The sequence below is a fragment of the Cucurbita maxima genome, unplaced genomic scaffold (assembly GCF_002738345.1).
Source record: "Cucurbita maxima cultivar Rimu unplaced genomic scaffold, Cmax_1.0 Cma_Scf00012, whole genome shotgun sequence".
Taxonomy (NCBI): Eukaryota; Viridiplantae; Streptophyta; class Magnoliopsida; order Cucurbitales; family Cucurbitaceae; genus Cucurbita; species Cucurbita maxima.
Genome location: NW_019272028.1, coordinates 1,644,481 through 1,659,443, shown reverse-complemented (window position 1 = coordinate 1,659,443; position 14,963 = coordinate 1,644,481). Strand labels below are relative to the sequence as shown.

The window sequence follows — 14,963 nt, the reverse complement described above, 5'->3', positions numbered from 1 at the left end:
CCATAACAAATAGTAGTCAGTTTCTACATTTTCCACCCAGCCACCCATCTTCATGGTGCATTTAACATAAAATTTGAGCAATAGTCATATTCGTTCTTGATTCGACAATTTGACAATAAAACAACTGATATATGTGATTGTAAATTGTTATGTGCCATGCAGGTGGGGGTGATATGCATGGCATTCTCCATACAAATGAAAGCCAAATGACAGCAAAGATTTTTACGACGAAATATGGTGAATTCGAGGAAGATTCTGGCCGAAAAGCCAGATTGTAACATGTTGTTCTTACGAGATTTCGCTTCATATCCTGTCGAGCCAGTCGAAAATGCTCTCTTGAGAACCAAACTGCAGGTCCTGTAAGCAATGATCAAAGTTGAGTTATATAGATCAAAGGAAAGCAAGCATTTGAAACTTGGGAGTGAGGTTAACTTACAGCAAGATGAAAATCAGGTGGAGTATCCAATTCAAGGTTCTCAAGGTCTGCAATTCCACACGTAACGTTATCGTTCATGATATTGTGGCAACCGTTGCTACCGGGGAGCGGGAAAGACATTTGAGTTAGTTGGCTGTTACTTGTAAGAACATTAGAATCCAGGACTTCATTGCACAATAAGTGGTCTTCCAAGTAATGTAATTCAGCATCATCTATACCCTGAGATTCTCCGGCCAACCATCCGGGGAATCCGACGTTGTTCTCCAATGAAATATGAGCTGCTTCTGGAGTCAGCTCTTCTTCCTAATCAACAAAGCATACTAAAGTGAGAATTTGACAGATGAACACATTATAGGGTCAAGGCATGAACACAGTTGTCATAGAAACTCCACTTATTCATACACAACAACATCATATTGTAACAGCTCAAGCCACCGCTAGTAAATACTGTCCTTTTTGGACTTTCCTTTTTGACCTTTTACTTAAGGTTTTTAAAATGCGTCGGTTGGGGAGGGGTTTCCACACCCTTATAAGGCATTGTTCTCCTCTCCAACCGATGTGGGAACTCACAGTCCACACTCCTTGGGGGCCCAACATCCTCGCTGGCACACCGCCCGGTGTTTGGCTCTGATATCATTTATAACAGCCTAAGCCCACCGCTAGCAGATATTGTCTTATTTGAACTTTCTCTTTCAGGCTTCCCCTCAAGGTTTTTAAAACACGTATGCTAGGGAGAGGTTTTCACACACCTTTATAAGGAATGCATCGTTCTGCTCTCCAACCGATGTGGGATCTCACAGTCCACACTCCTTAGGAGCCCAACGTCCTTGTTGGCACACCGTCCGGTGTCTGGCTTTAAAATCAGTTATAACAGCCCAAGCTCACCGCTAGCAGATATTGTCCTCTTTGGACGTTGCCTTTTAGGTTTCCCCTCAAGGTTTTTAAAACGCGTATATTAGGGAGAGGTTTTCACATCTTTATAAGGAATGTTTCGTTTTCCTCTCCAACCGATATGAGATCTCACACAAATAGATAATGAAACTAACTTAAACGATAAGCTACCTTTGCAAATGATTGAGGCAGACCATTGTCAGCAACATCATTGGAAACAAATGATTTCCCGGATCGAGGAGGTATCGGAGGATTCGACTTGGGAGTTCTAGGACTAGTTTGATGGAGCAAAGCATCAAAATCCTCAATCAGCATATTATCATTGCTCTTACTACATTGCTTTGGCTGCTGATAAGAAATCTTTGACAAAACATATTCACCTTCCTTCTCATCTTCTTCAACTCCCAAATGATATTGATGTATCACCCAGCTCGACCTTTCGGGTTTCGAGCCACCCTTCGAACTTCGGTACAGAGAGAATATCTTTTTCCATCCCCTATGAACACCCTTTTCTATCACAGCTTTGGTTTTACCAGTCTTGTGCCACCGGAAATGTTCCATGCTTGAACAATCTTCACTTTCAATTTTGCGGCGCTTCCTTTGGCCCGTGGCATATGCATTGCTTGTTTTGTGAAAGAAATGGGCATCATTTCCATCTTTACTAACACCTGAATACTTGAAAATGTTGTGATTCTAAGTAAGAGAACATTATAGTATGGGAAATGAAAAGAGCAACACAGATGAATTACTAACCGGGGAGATTTTCTGGATGAGTGTAGCAGATTCCTTGATCTGTATCTAGTGTGGGGATGAATTCATCAATTAATGCATGTAGTTTTAAGTTCCCAACGGCACACTTTGCTGCTAAGTGATCCATTATTTCTTCATCAGTTGGATCAAACTTAACACCAGCAGGCAAACCAGGCCATTCAGGAGAAACCTGAAAAAAAAAATGCAATTGCGAGATATTCAAATTAATGCTTTTTATTAAGGCACGACATAACTTGGAAGGTAGCATGTAAAATACACTCCAAACTTTCACTGAAATTGAGTCCACTAGAGTGCAAAAGGTTGTTGAGAATTGTTGGGAGAGGAGTCTCACATTGGCTAATTAAGGGGTTGATCATGGTTTTATAAATAAAGAATATATCTCCATTGGTATGAGTCCTTTTGGGGAAACTAAAAGCAAAGTCATGAGAGCTTATGCTCAAAGTGGACAATATCATATCATTGTGGAGGTCCGTGATTCATAACATGGTATCAGAACTATGCCCTAAAGTTAGTCATGCTAATTGAATTCTCAAGTGTCGAACAAAGAAGTTGCTAGCTTCGAAGGTGTAATCAAAAGTGACTCAAGTGTCGAATAAGGGTGTAATTTGTTTGAGGGCTCCAGAGGAGGAGTCAAGCTTCGATTAAGAGGAGGTTGTTCGAGGGCTCTATAGGTCTTAGGGGGAGGTTCTATGGTGTACTTTGTTCGAGGGGAGGATTGTTGAGAATTGTTGGGAGAGGAGTTCCACCTCGACTAATTAAGAGGTTGATCATGAGTTTATAAGTAAAATATATATATATATCTCCATTGGTACGAGGCCTTTCGGGGAAACCAAAAGTAAAGTCATGAGAGCTTATGCTCAAAGTGGACGATATCATACCCTTATGGAGGTCCGTGAATCCTAACAAATGTTAAATATGAATGGACCATTTACTGCATATGAAAAGTGATCTTTTAGTCCATATAAAAATGAACTATCACTATAAGAACAATTATGAACACACAGGAAGGAGTTCAAACTTACATCTGTATTATCAATAATAAAACGACAGTTTGGGCATTCTCGTTTGGCATCACAATCTTTAATTACTTGCGAAGAGGATTGGCTGATGTTTCTAACTTTTCTTGCAAATGTTCGGCTATCAAGGATCCAAGCCCTACAAGAATGAGTTGCTAAAAGTTAAAATTCAATCGCTAAACTTTTAAAAGGAACATCTAATTCATTGGACTAAAAAAATAAGCATTCAAGAGGTTTCCAAAATGGAAGTTGGTCACTGAAACTGAGTCCTTAAAGATGAAGAATTAAATTATTTGCAAACTTTTCATTTATGGTACCTTGAGTTTCCAAGCCCACACACATGATAATCTCACGAACAAAATTGCAAGACCCTACAACATACAGTAGTCAAACAACACAATTTTTTTTTTACTTAGAGATCTCACATTGGTTAGAAAGGGTAACGAAACATTTCTTATAAGGGTGTGGAAACCTCTCCCTAGAACACGTGTTTTAAAACCTTGAGGGGAAGCTCGGAAGGAAAGGCCGAAAGAGAACAATATTTGCTAATGATGGGCTTGGGCTGTTACAAATAGTATCAGAGCCAGACACCGAGCAGTGTGCCACGAGGATGCTGGGCCCCAAACAGGGTGGATTGTGAGATCCCACATCGGTTGGAGAGGAAACGAAACATTCCTTATAAGGGTGTGAAACCTCTCTCTAGAAGATGCGTTTTAAAAACTTGAGGGGAAGCCCGGACGGGAAAGCTTAAATAGGAAAATATTTGCTAATGGTGGGCTTAGGTTGTTACAAATGGTATTAGAGCCATATACCGGGCAGTGTGCCTGCGAGGACCTTGAGACCCCAAGCAGGGTGGATTGTGAAATCCCATATCGGTGGGAGAGGGGAACAAAGTATTTCTTATAAGAGTGTGGAAACCTCTCCTTAGAAGACGTGTTTTAATACTTTGAGGGGAAGCCCGAAAGAGAAAGTCCAAAGAGGACAATATTTGCTAGCGGTGGGCTTGAGCTATTACAAATGGTATCAAAGCCACACACTGGGGGTGTGCCAGTGAGGATGCTGGGCCCCCAAGTGGTGTGGATTGTGTGATCCCACATCGGTTGGAGAGGGAATGAAACATTCCTTATAAGGGTGTGAAAACCTCTCCCTAAAAGACACGTTTTAAAACTTTGAAAGAAAGCCGGGAAGGGAAAGCTCAAAAAAGACAATATCTACTCCGATGAGTTTGGGCTATTACACCTAAGATTTGAGAATTTGTCTCCCAAAATCACCCAGTTCCTTCTCCAAACTCCATTGTAATTAGGTCAAACAGTGGTGGTTAAATATTTGAAAAATATTGGTATGTGAGGAAAGAAAACTTGAACATGGATGGTATATTCAATTACCAGGTTGGTCAAGTAAATTCTTAAAATGATCCAAAACGATAGTTTTTGGTGCATTGGCAGGAAATAAAAGCAAAACTATCCTAAATATGTTGTCTATTTTGCGACTGGTTAGCTCGAACCATGGCAAAAGATTTTGAGTCTAAGACCCAAATGTTGAAAACAGGATATTCCCCCAATTTCTTAACCACAAAGGATCATGTTGAGCTAGTGGGGCATGTTAGCTCTGCCATTAACGCGAATAAACGAGCTCTCAAGCAACAAACAGTAATAATATAGCTTAAAAGATATTAAGCTGTGTTTCCCTTTCAATCTCGAGTATTAACCACATCCTCTGTATCAGCATTTTCTCAAAATTAGCAGAGCATTACGAATAAAAGAAGGTATAAACTCCAAGAGCCAGACTTATACTTTCGATTAAACGAAAGGGCAACAATGAAAAAACAAATAAACAAAAAAGCCCATCATCTTGGCACAATAATTGAATCGACCCAGAAACACAATGAACAGAGAAACAGAAGAGAAAACACACACACATTTTTCTATCAGGGATTGAAAGAACTGAAGAACACTCCACAGGGATTAAAGAAATTACATGAAGAAAGTAGACTCACCTCGCCATATTCATCAAGAGCTTGAGATCAAAAACAAAACGATCAGAAATGGTGGAAGAAGAAGAGGAATCGCATTTCAGCGAGTAAGGGGAGAGATATAATATAATGCTTCAGCGCGTTTGAGCTTCAGATTTTAGTCCGCTACGCTTAAGTCTCAGTGAAAGAAAGCGTTGTGCCGTCCGAAGTCCCAACGGTGTCCAGTGTGAGCGGGAAAACTGAGTTCCTGGCTCGGTAAAGGCTCGGGTACAGGATCATAGGCTCGGAAGAATACGTTGAAGCATGTTTGGGGAATTGTTGTACATGGTTGTGGGCCCAACATTGACGGAAGCTAGGACCGAGGCTTAGTTATGGAAGAAGAAGCTGAGGCTGAGGTGTCTAGTGGAAGCATTGTAACTTCGAAAAGCGAGTAAATGTCCACAAATATACTTGCGCCCCAAGTAATATCACTATATACTTTGACTTGGTCCACTTGTATACCTCTTTTTATCTTTTATGTTCTTTTCTCATATATATATATATATATTGAATTTTTTTTTCAATTTAATTCAGTCAACAAACTTTGTCAAATATGGTCAAAACCCAATTTGTGAGATTTCAAGAAATTTAGACGTAATCAAATAAAAATAAAACAAAATCATAACAAATCAAAACCTTCAAAATGTGGATAATATACTAAAATTTCGAGTAGTTTTGAAAGACATACCAGTAAAAGGTGTATCAACAAGGAAGTTGAGACTCAAAGAAGTGGATTTTGAGCTCCCACACAGGAGAGAGAACGAGTACCACCAAGAATGTTAATTACCGAGGTGAATTATGAGATCAATATTCCCTCTCATAAAAACGTTATGAGGAGTAAGGAAAGGGCTTCGAGTCAGGCACAACAACAAAAATATTTAGGTTGTTTAGTCTTAGATTTTCATTTCAATTTTGTATATCTAGCAAAAAAAAAAAAAAACAAAAAAAAAAAAAACATCCCAAAATCAAAATAACCAAAAAGAAGAAAAATAATAAGAATTTAATGTATCCATACGAGCTCCTGCCTAGGCCAAACCATAATTCTTTATGAGAAAGGGCAGGCAAAGCCCGAAGACTGCTATCCTACCTAATACTGACCAATGATTTGAGCAATACATCAAGTTGTTTTTTTTCAAGCGTGGAGAGGTTTCTATTGTATCAATCTACTTCGTAATACCCGAGCATATGATGATTTGAGCATACGTCCCAAGTAATAACCCATATTTGAGCATATTCGTAATACCCTATAGATGATTTGAGCATACGTTCTACTTCGTAATACCCGAGCATACGATGATTTGAGCATATGTCCCAAACTCTTGAGCATACGTCCCAAGTAATACCCCATAGATGATAAGTTATTTTTTTCAAGCATGGAGAGATTTCTAATGTATCAATTTACCCTTGTTCGTAATACCCAGATGGTTCGAACTAGATAGCAACAATAAAAAATTCTTAAGACCAAAAAGTCGGGCAGAAAAGGGAGAGGAAAGGTTCTTTTTAGGGTACCTCGAAAACAGATTTTTCTCCTAGCGGAGGCATTTTAAAACATTGAAGGGAGCCTCAAAAGGAAAGTCCAAATAGGACAATAGACTTCAACGGTTACAAATATATTCACAAATTTCTTTAAAAAAAATGTCAAATACATATATAAATATTGTAAAAGTATAAATATTGTTAAGGGATCATAGTTCAAACCTAATTGTCGTGTAAACTTGACCAAGAGTCAAAAGTTCGAATAATACCACTAAAAAATTTGCTGAATTCAAATGAAAGTTTGGGTGTGAAGAACTCGAACAATAAAGAAAGCGAGAAGAAGAAGCAAGCAGGAGAGGAAGGCATTTGGATGAATCATTGTTCTTACAGTTGACATCACAGCAACCCCAACTCCACACTCTCTTATGGATTCAACTTGAACAGATATCACTAATGGAATCTGCATCACAATTTATCTTTTGATGAACTACACTGCTTATTCTTTTTGAAGTAAACTTCCGTTATTATACACTCTACTTCCATGAGTTCATTTCTTAACAGAAGGATCAGTAACAGCTACCAGAGAAACATGAGAAGAAACTGCTTGGTTTCTCTTCTATCTCGCTTTTCGGGACATCCCCCATGCCACGTCTTGTGGCAGCCATCAAAGAACTAGTTCCAGGAGACTCTGGTGGCAGCACTGCATTCTCAGGTGCCTGCATTGTTGGTGGTGTAACATACTCTGGCTGTGGAATGGTGGAGAGATATTTCAAGAGCATCTGTATGATTACACTGAAGTTCGGCCGAGTATTCGGATCCTCGGTCCAACAGGAAGTTATAATCGGGGCCAAATCCTCCGGGAGGTTCTCGGCATTGGGTCGGAAATTCTGTATCAACAATGGCCAGAGGATAGAATGATGGAGATGATACAACTATTAGTTGTGTACGTATAGCTCTATTCAATCAACAAAAGGCAAAACAACAATAAGAACATGTAATGTAACATTAATCTGCTCCTACGCTATAATGAAGATGGTGGCTAATGTTTTCAATTTTCTTCTTCTCAACTCAAGAGAGACCTAAGAAATGGAAACCAAGGACTCTTACATATCATGCTGGAGAGGAAAACAAAACATTTCTTATAAGGGTGCGGAGGAAATCTCTCTCTAGCAAACACGTTTTAAAACAATAAAACTGACGGCGATATGTAACGGGCCAAAGCAGACAAAATCTGCTAGCAGTGGGCTTGAGCCGTTACATTAAGTTTCTCTAACTAACAACTTGGCAAAAGATACATACTCGAGAGAAATTGTTCAACAGTCTATTATTTTAACTGACATAGTCCAATGACAGTACAAGAAATCACCTTAAAAGCAGCTGCATATGCAGCTTGTAGATTCGACATGCCTTCGAAAGGCAACTTATTTTGGACGATCTCCCAGAATACAATTCCAAAGCTATAAACGTCCACCTTGTGATTGTAATGCTTCTTCTCTCCATTTCTTAAAGTGACCGTACTGTATAGCTGCCACAAAGTATAATAGGTGATATAGAGAACTACCACAAAAGAGCCCCATTGACATGAAATAATACATTAACCAAAATTTCACCTCTGGAGCCATCCATCTGTAAGTCCCAGTTTCAGCTGTCATCATTTCTGTTACTGACTCTTCTCTAGCCAAACCAAAGTCTGTAAGCTTAACAGTTTTGTGGTCTCCGGTCAAGATCAAATTCTCTGGGGGACGAAAAACGATATCCTTAGAATTAGAATGATCGATCATCCTCAGAAGTAGCATATTGCTGTCTATCCGATCGAGCTTAAACCAGTATATAGTACTGCTACTGCTAAAAGGAAATCTAAAATCTAAATATAGATGCATTGTGAAATCCCACCTCGGTTGGAGAGGAGAATGAAACATTTTTTATAAGGGCGTGAAAACTCTCTCCCTAGCAGACGCATTTTAAAAACTTTGAGAGGAAGCTTGGAAGGGAAAGCCTAAAGAAGATAATATCTGCTAGCGGTAGCCTCGTTACATACACGGCACAGAAATGAAATGAAATGAACAATATTGACAATAAAACTATATACAATCATCTTGAAATAATTCCAGCAGACTTGTACTATCATATCTCTTTTCAAGAGTAAATTATACTTTATACTACCTGAAGAATTTTGATTTAATAGGCTTCAAAGTATAGTTAGCAGAAGTATACCAGGTTTGAGATCGCGGTGAATGATCCCATGGGAATGCAGGCATTCCATTGCGCGTGCTATATCAAGTGCAAAACAAGCTGCTTCGTGCAAGTCCAAGCACCTTGGACGTATACTCAACAAGTACTTTCGTAATGTACCGCCTAAAAGAAGCTCAGTCACTATCACCATAATGGGCTCCTTGCAAGCACCTATAAACTGAGACAAACCGCCCCCACATCCCACAAGTTACTATACAACTCAGTTCATTTCGTTAAGCTGATTACTACCCTTTCTTTTTCAGGAAACTAAATAATCATTAAGTGCCATAAGAGTACAAAGAAGACTGCAAAAGGCACCAAAAAAAGAGAATCCAAAAAAACTAATAGAACAATCAAATTACTCGGCAATTAAAGTTATTAACTGTATCGACAACCTTTGCAAGATTCTTGTGCTGAACTTTGGATAACATTGCGACCTCTCGAGCAAAGCGTGCCTCCGTTTTTGCAATTTCTTCTGGAGTTTCACCTCTTCGAATTATTTTAATAGCAACATTTTCGTTTTTGTATCTGGATTGTGAAAAAGAAATATAATTGCACGTGACGAGATGCTGTTAAACAAACACAAGCCATAAAAATATACATGCCTGATTGTAATTAAACAAAGAAAATAGAGAAAGAGGGAAAGAAAGAAAGAAAGAAAGAAAGAACAAAACGATTACAAACCAAGAATTCAGAAATCAGAGTTGAATAGAACATAAGAAGCTTCAAACCCAAGAATTCAACGCTAAGAGAAAGGTATCAAGGTTAGAATAACTTACTTCCCCTTGTGCACTTTGCCATGTGCACCCTCCCCAATCCTTGGCCCAACAAGGATTTGCTTCGGATCGACCAGCCACTTAGCATCCAAATCAAACTCTTTTGAACATAACCCATCACCGGACTCCATTTATTTTACTAAACAAGACTCTTTAAGACATAATAATAAGAAAAACAAAAGGTTTTTGAAGCACAGCTATTACTTCAGAGAGAGAATTAGATGAATCAAACAGCAAGCAGATTAAGTTAAAGGACTATGAAAATATCTGCTTGATTCTGCATGATTCGATCTTTGTAACTCGCCGCGGACCAGACTCCAAGACCCACCTCAGTGTTTGGTAGATACTGTGAAAGAAAAATCAAAGGCTCGAAATTCTTGCAGCTCTTCCTTGGCAGGGATGAAAAATGAAGCGAAATAGAGAACAAGGAAAGGAAAAGACAAAACAAATGCACCAATAAAATAACTTTAATGGGTAGCTAGCAAAATAACAAAGTTCAGTTGAAAAAAGGCTGAAAGATCCAAGTTGTCCCAGAGCTTAACCACCCAAAATTTGTGCTTTCAAGTCTCCTCCGAGTAAGAACAGGACAAGCTCTGTATCAGCAAAAGAACACCGCGGAAGGAACTGGGTCTGTGTCATAGAACAGTAAGAAACAACTCAAATGTTGAAAGGAAAGGGAGAAGGACAGAGAGGGAAACAGAGCAACGGATACGTGGGGAAGGAAATCTGACGGGCAGAAAAGAAATGAAACAATATTCTGCGATAATTCAATCAATTCGATCGCTTTCTTAAAAAATTTCAAGTGGGGCCGTGAAGAATCCTCTTCAAAACGCACCCAAAAGAGAGAAAAAAATGCTTGGGTAGCTTTCACTACACGGATTAATATCTCAGAAAGCGTCTCCCCCTGCTGGGAAGTTAGTACAGACATTTTCTCAAACACTTGGAATGCGTCAAAAGAAAGTAAGATGGTTTGGCCACCGGGTGCTTGACTTTTCCATCAATATAAAAACAAATAGAAAAACACCCAATTGGGAACCCATTTCAACCATTGGTAGGTTAAAATTCAACTCTCCCAGAAACGTAAAAGAGGAAAAAGATGAACAGTAAGTAAGAAAATAAATGGGCATTAAAGTAAGCTCATTGGGTGAAGAAGAGAGGCGCGCATGCTTGACAAATGGGTAAGAGAGATTACGAAAGAGAGTTGAATGAAGTGAGAAACGCAATTCCATCGTCAAACAACAATTTCCACACCAAATTTTTGGTAAACTGTGGAGTTTCTTCTTTGAAAACGTAATGGCGGAAAAGGGTCAAAAATCAAAATCGAAATCGAAATGGGAATGTGGATTAAGACATGGATTCACGTGCTTGGTTTTTGTTTCAAGGAAATTGAAGAGAGGAGGAGGAGGACGAAGTGATTTAAAGGATGCAGGTGGCGGTAGATGAGAAAATGGGGGGATGCATTAGACATGAGGTGTTGTGTGCTTAAACTACATTATAAATGTCTCATTCAATTCACTAATTAATTTGGATGGGCTACGGGAATAGTTAAATTACCAAATTAGTCCTAAAATTAAAATTTAGGGCTTTTGTCTTTTTTAAATGTATAATATGTGATACCAAGTAAATGAATGAACAATAACGAAATAAGAGCGATAATGGAAATGCAATGACTAAGAAAAACTTCAAAGAAATGAAAGTTATTATCTATATCAATCATGTGCACTCTTAACCGTGCTAGGTAACCTTTTAGAAATTTCGCTAGATGAAATGCATATGAATGAGGGCAAAGGATGCTCAAAAGAACTCGTGGTTTGAGGAATAATTAACAAATTATAAGTGCAGAGATTTATTAGACACAAATTAAAGTTACCACCGTCGAAGACATTAAATCAAAATACTAAGTGCAAATAGAGTTATCTATAGTTGTATTGAATAAGACCGAACGGAAGGGAAAATGATCGACATGGTTGCTACCTTTCTTTTTCATATTTTCACATAAACATTAGCAAATACCTAAAATTAAAGGCAATGAACAAAATTTAGGTAAGAAAAGTATCATTGACTTCAGAAAAGAAGGAAACTCAAACCGAATGAAAAAAACTTATTTAGTAGAAAACAAAAATAAATTATTTGTTTTTATTACATAATAAAAATATATTATTTATTTTAAAAACTTTATATTTGAATTCAAAGTTTGAAAACTATATCTAGTTGTGAAAATATAAATTTGTGCATGATAGAATCCATTATTTAAGGGGAAAATAATGTGAAATTGACAAAAACAACAATTGGTTGTTTTTAAATTTAGTCTATTTTAGAAGTTTCTTAAAATAATTAAACAAAACCTATTTTAATCGTTTTTCTTGTATTTTTTTTTTTAATTAAGAAAAGGATTATGAATCACATGGGGTCTTCATTAAATATTTACTTAAGAGTAAACTAGTTTTTAATGAATATTATTATAGGAAAAAGAAAACACTAATCGAGTATTTTATAAAGGAACATAAAGTATTAATTAAAATTTAAAATGATGATTAAAACTTTGAAAATTCAGAAACTAACAAAAAAATTTCTAAAAAAGGATGAATCCAAATCTAACAGATTACCAAACAAAGGATGAATCTCCCACCGACGCTGAATACCCTTTTTGAAGAGATGAAGAACCGCCCAAGAAAGCCTCAGGCTTCAGTAATTGCTCAACTAAGACAAACATTCCACTGTAAAACAATGAACTACAGATTGATTTCCATTAAGATTATATAATATATAATTTTTTGAACATGACAGAAATAATAGCAAACTCAGCGACGTTTGTATAAACAAGGTTTTAGCTGCGGCCAATCGATGGCTTTCCCTGTTGAAATTTTCTCATCCTGTAGAACACAAAGCAAAATAATGATTAAACCCAGTGGTGGAGTATAAATGAGAGGCAGAACGTGAGGATTTACAGACCTTTTTCTTGAAGTATAACAAGATAAACATCTTGTTTGAGAAGTCCTGCACGTGATTGATACTTATAAATTAGCAGCAAGAAAGAACAGGATAATTAGCAACAGAAAGTAATATATACCTTCAAAGCTGAGACAAAACCTAGCTCACAAACAGCCTTTATGAACTTTTCGGGATCGGCTCCTCCATTGCTTGGGTCAAATCTGCTTTTGACTTCTGCTATTAGAAGCCATCCACTGCGCATAGAAACAGAAGGTTCAGCCGCCAAGTGAAAGACAATTTCACAAATAGAGGGCCAAAAAGTAGCCCACCAACCGTGGTTTAAGTACTCTTTGTGCTTCGGCCAAGTAACTTTCATAATTGATCCCCATAAGTGAAAGACAAAACACAGCAACATCCACAGATGAAGAGTCCAGAGGTGTCTGCCATGGGTCATAAACATTAGCCAGCGTTTAGAGGTTTCTTTCTTGAAGGAAACAGCCAATAAGTCTAATATAAATTTCATGGACAGAAAAATAAAAGTGATGGGTATGATGTAATGCTCCTATGGACATACATATATATATAGATATATATAGCAACAATGGTTGCTCAAATAACACGATTGGAAAGAAATGGCATATGTTTTAAAGCACCGTTATATCAATTATCCAACTAATCTCATCAAGTCCTCAAATTTCTTTTAATATAGATAGCTAATATCATTCTAAAACTGCACCTGTTGAGATGAAATAGATCATATAATCCAATCACTCCAAATCATAGCTGTATATAATATTGTTGACGTTTATGTACACCATACAAGTTATCATCTTCTTTACGTCCCCCTCCAATCACTAATAGCAATTTACCATGAGAGTCATGACTTAGTCTCCCAAGGTTGATTCTAACCAATGTGTGAGTTCCCACATCGATTGAAAAGAGGAACGAGTGCCAACAACGAGGACGCTGGGCCCCGAAGGGGGTGGATTGTGAGATCTCACCTCGGTTGGAGAGGGGAACTAAGCATTCTCTATAAAGGGTATGAAAACCTCTCCCTAGTAGACATGTTTTAAAAACCTTGAGGGGAAGCCCAAAAGGGAAACCCCAAAAGAACAATATCTGCTAGCAGTGGGCATGAGCAGTTACAAATGGTATTAGAACTAGACATCGGATGGTGTGCCAACGAGGACGCTGAGTCTCGAAGGGGGTGGATTGTGACATCCCACGTCGATTGGAGAGAGGAATGAGTGCTAGCAAGGACACTAGCCCCGAAGGGAGGTGAATTGTGAGATCGAGTGGGGAACGAGTGCTAGCAAGGAGGCTGAGCCCCAAAGGGCATCGGTTGGAGAGGGAACTAAGCATCCTTTATAAGGGTGTGAAAATCTCTCCCTAGCAGACGCGTTTTAAAACCTTGAGGAGAAGCCCGAAAAGGAAAGTTCAAAGAGGACAATATCTGCTAATGGTGAGCTTGGGCGGTTACACCATGTAAAAATAAAATAAATTTAGTACCATAGGAGTGTAGTTTTTTTTTTAAAACAACTTGCTAGTTGTTAAAAAGTAAAAAGTAACAACTGAGCTTTAGCAAAACCAATACAACTTTATAAGACAGCTGCACGATCTCCTGCAAGGGGAAAATGATACCAATGAGGCTAACTTTCATGCATGAAATGCAGTTATATGTCGAATGCATCTGATGACAATAAGTTCAAATAGAGTGCGCACATTTGACATATCACAAGCAACAACAGAAGGATCTTTGGAAACCAGATCAAACGAGAAAACTTTATTCTTCACATTTTTAGCAAGGCGTGCATCCCCTGTAATTCAGTTTGAAGGAAAGAAGAGATAAATGAACAAATAAGAATGAATGTTCTTAAAGGATCAAATACTTGATCAATATTTAGTAACGAAAGGCAAACAAAAGATTTTTTTCTAACACTCACCACAGCCAAAATCAGCTACCATAAATGAAGGATCGTGCTCTTTCAGCCATTTTATGATTAAATTCACAGGCAGCTCAGGCCAATGCGACATTTGCTCTTGGTATCCTGTATGATACTACCCATCAAAACGTTAATTAACCCTAGTCCTAGGCCTGGTACATGCAATTTACGTCTAAAACTTTCTCAAGGATCAGTGCATAGAAATTCCATATTCATGATTATATAGAAAGAGATAAACTTCTGCTGTGAACGTCGCGTGAAGAAACTAGTTCGTAAATAGTAATAGAAACTACGTTTAGAAAGCAAGAACAGACGGGCAGAACTTACAACATCAAACAGAACCTGGTCTTCTTTGAAATAACTAAGCGCCTCTTCCCCTCTGAAACACACACACACAAAAAAAAAAAAAAAAAAAAAAAAAAAAAAAAAAAAAAAAAAAAAAAAAAAAAAAAAAAAAAAAAAAAAAAAAAAAAAAAAAAA

The 14,963-nt window shown here is 37.8% G+C and overlaps 3 protein-coding genes across 3 annotated transcripts in view; all 3 read right to left on the bottom strand.

Moving 5' to 3' along the window:
* Window positions 1–245: 245 nt before the first annotated feature.
* Window positions 246–5,318, bottom strand: LOC111487743 (SUPPRESSOR OF GAMMA RESPONSE 1-like). Its single transcript, XM_023135261.1, has 6 exons — window positions 5,111–5,318; window positions 3,121–3,253; window positions 2,081–2,267; window positions 1,499–1,995; window positions 437–739; window positions 246–357 (listed from the first exon to the last, which is right to left on the bottom strand). Exons 1-6 carry the CDS (start codon window positions 5,122–5,124, stop codon window positions 304–306), a joined length of 1,188 nt encoding a protein of 395 aa, XP_022991029.1. The 5' UTR covers window positions 5,125–5,318; the 3' UTR covers window positions 246–303.
* Window positions 5,319–6,874: 1,556 nt separating this feature from the next.
* Window positions 6,875–11,037, bottom strand: LOC111487745 (serine/threonine-protein kinase HT1-like). The gene is made up of 6 exons (XM_023135265.1): window positions 9,613–11,037; window positions 9,229–9,361; window positions 8,816–9,011; window positions 8,212–8,336; window positions 7,968–8,126; window positions 6,875–7,488 (listed from the first exon to the last, which is right to left on the bottom strand). The coding sequence occupies exons 1-6, from the start codon at window positions 9,738–9,740 to the stop codon at window positions 7,168–7,170; spliced, it is 1,062 nt and encodes a 353-aa protein (XP_022991033.1). The 5' UTR covers window positions 9,741–11,037; the 3' UTR covers window positions 6,875–7,167.
* A 1,222-nt stretch (window positions 11,038–12,259) lies between these two features.
* Window positions 12,260–14,963, bottom strand: part of LOC111487746 (ribosomal RNA-processing protein 8-like) — a 3,728-nt gene continuing 1,024 nt past the window's right edge. Inside the window, exons 3-9 of the mRNA XM_023135266.1 lie at window positions 14,811–14,862; window positions 14,484–14,598; window positions 14,263–14,357; window positions 12,874–12,980; window positions 12,680–12,794; window positions 12,562–12,606; window positions 12,260–12,482 (exon numbers count right to left, since the gene is read on the bottom strand). Of these exons, the coding sequence (XP_022991034.1) occupies window positions 12,411–12,482; window positions 12,562–12,606; window positions 12,680–12,794; window positions 12,874–12,980; window positions 14,263–14,357; window positions 14,484–14,598; window positions 14,811–14,862 (601 nt within the window). The 3' untranslated portion in view covers window positions 12,260–12,410. The remainder of the gene's footprint in view (window positions 12,483–12,561; window positions 12,607–12,679; window positions 12,795–12,873; window positions 12,981–14,262; window positions 14,358–14,483; window positions 14,599–14,810; window positions 14,863–14,963) is intronic.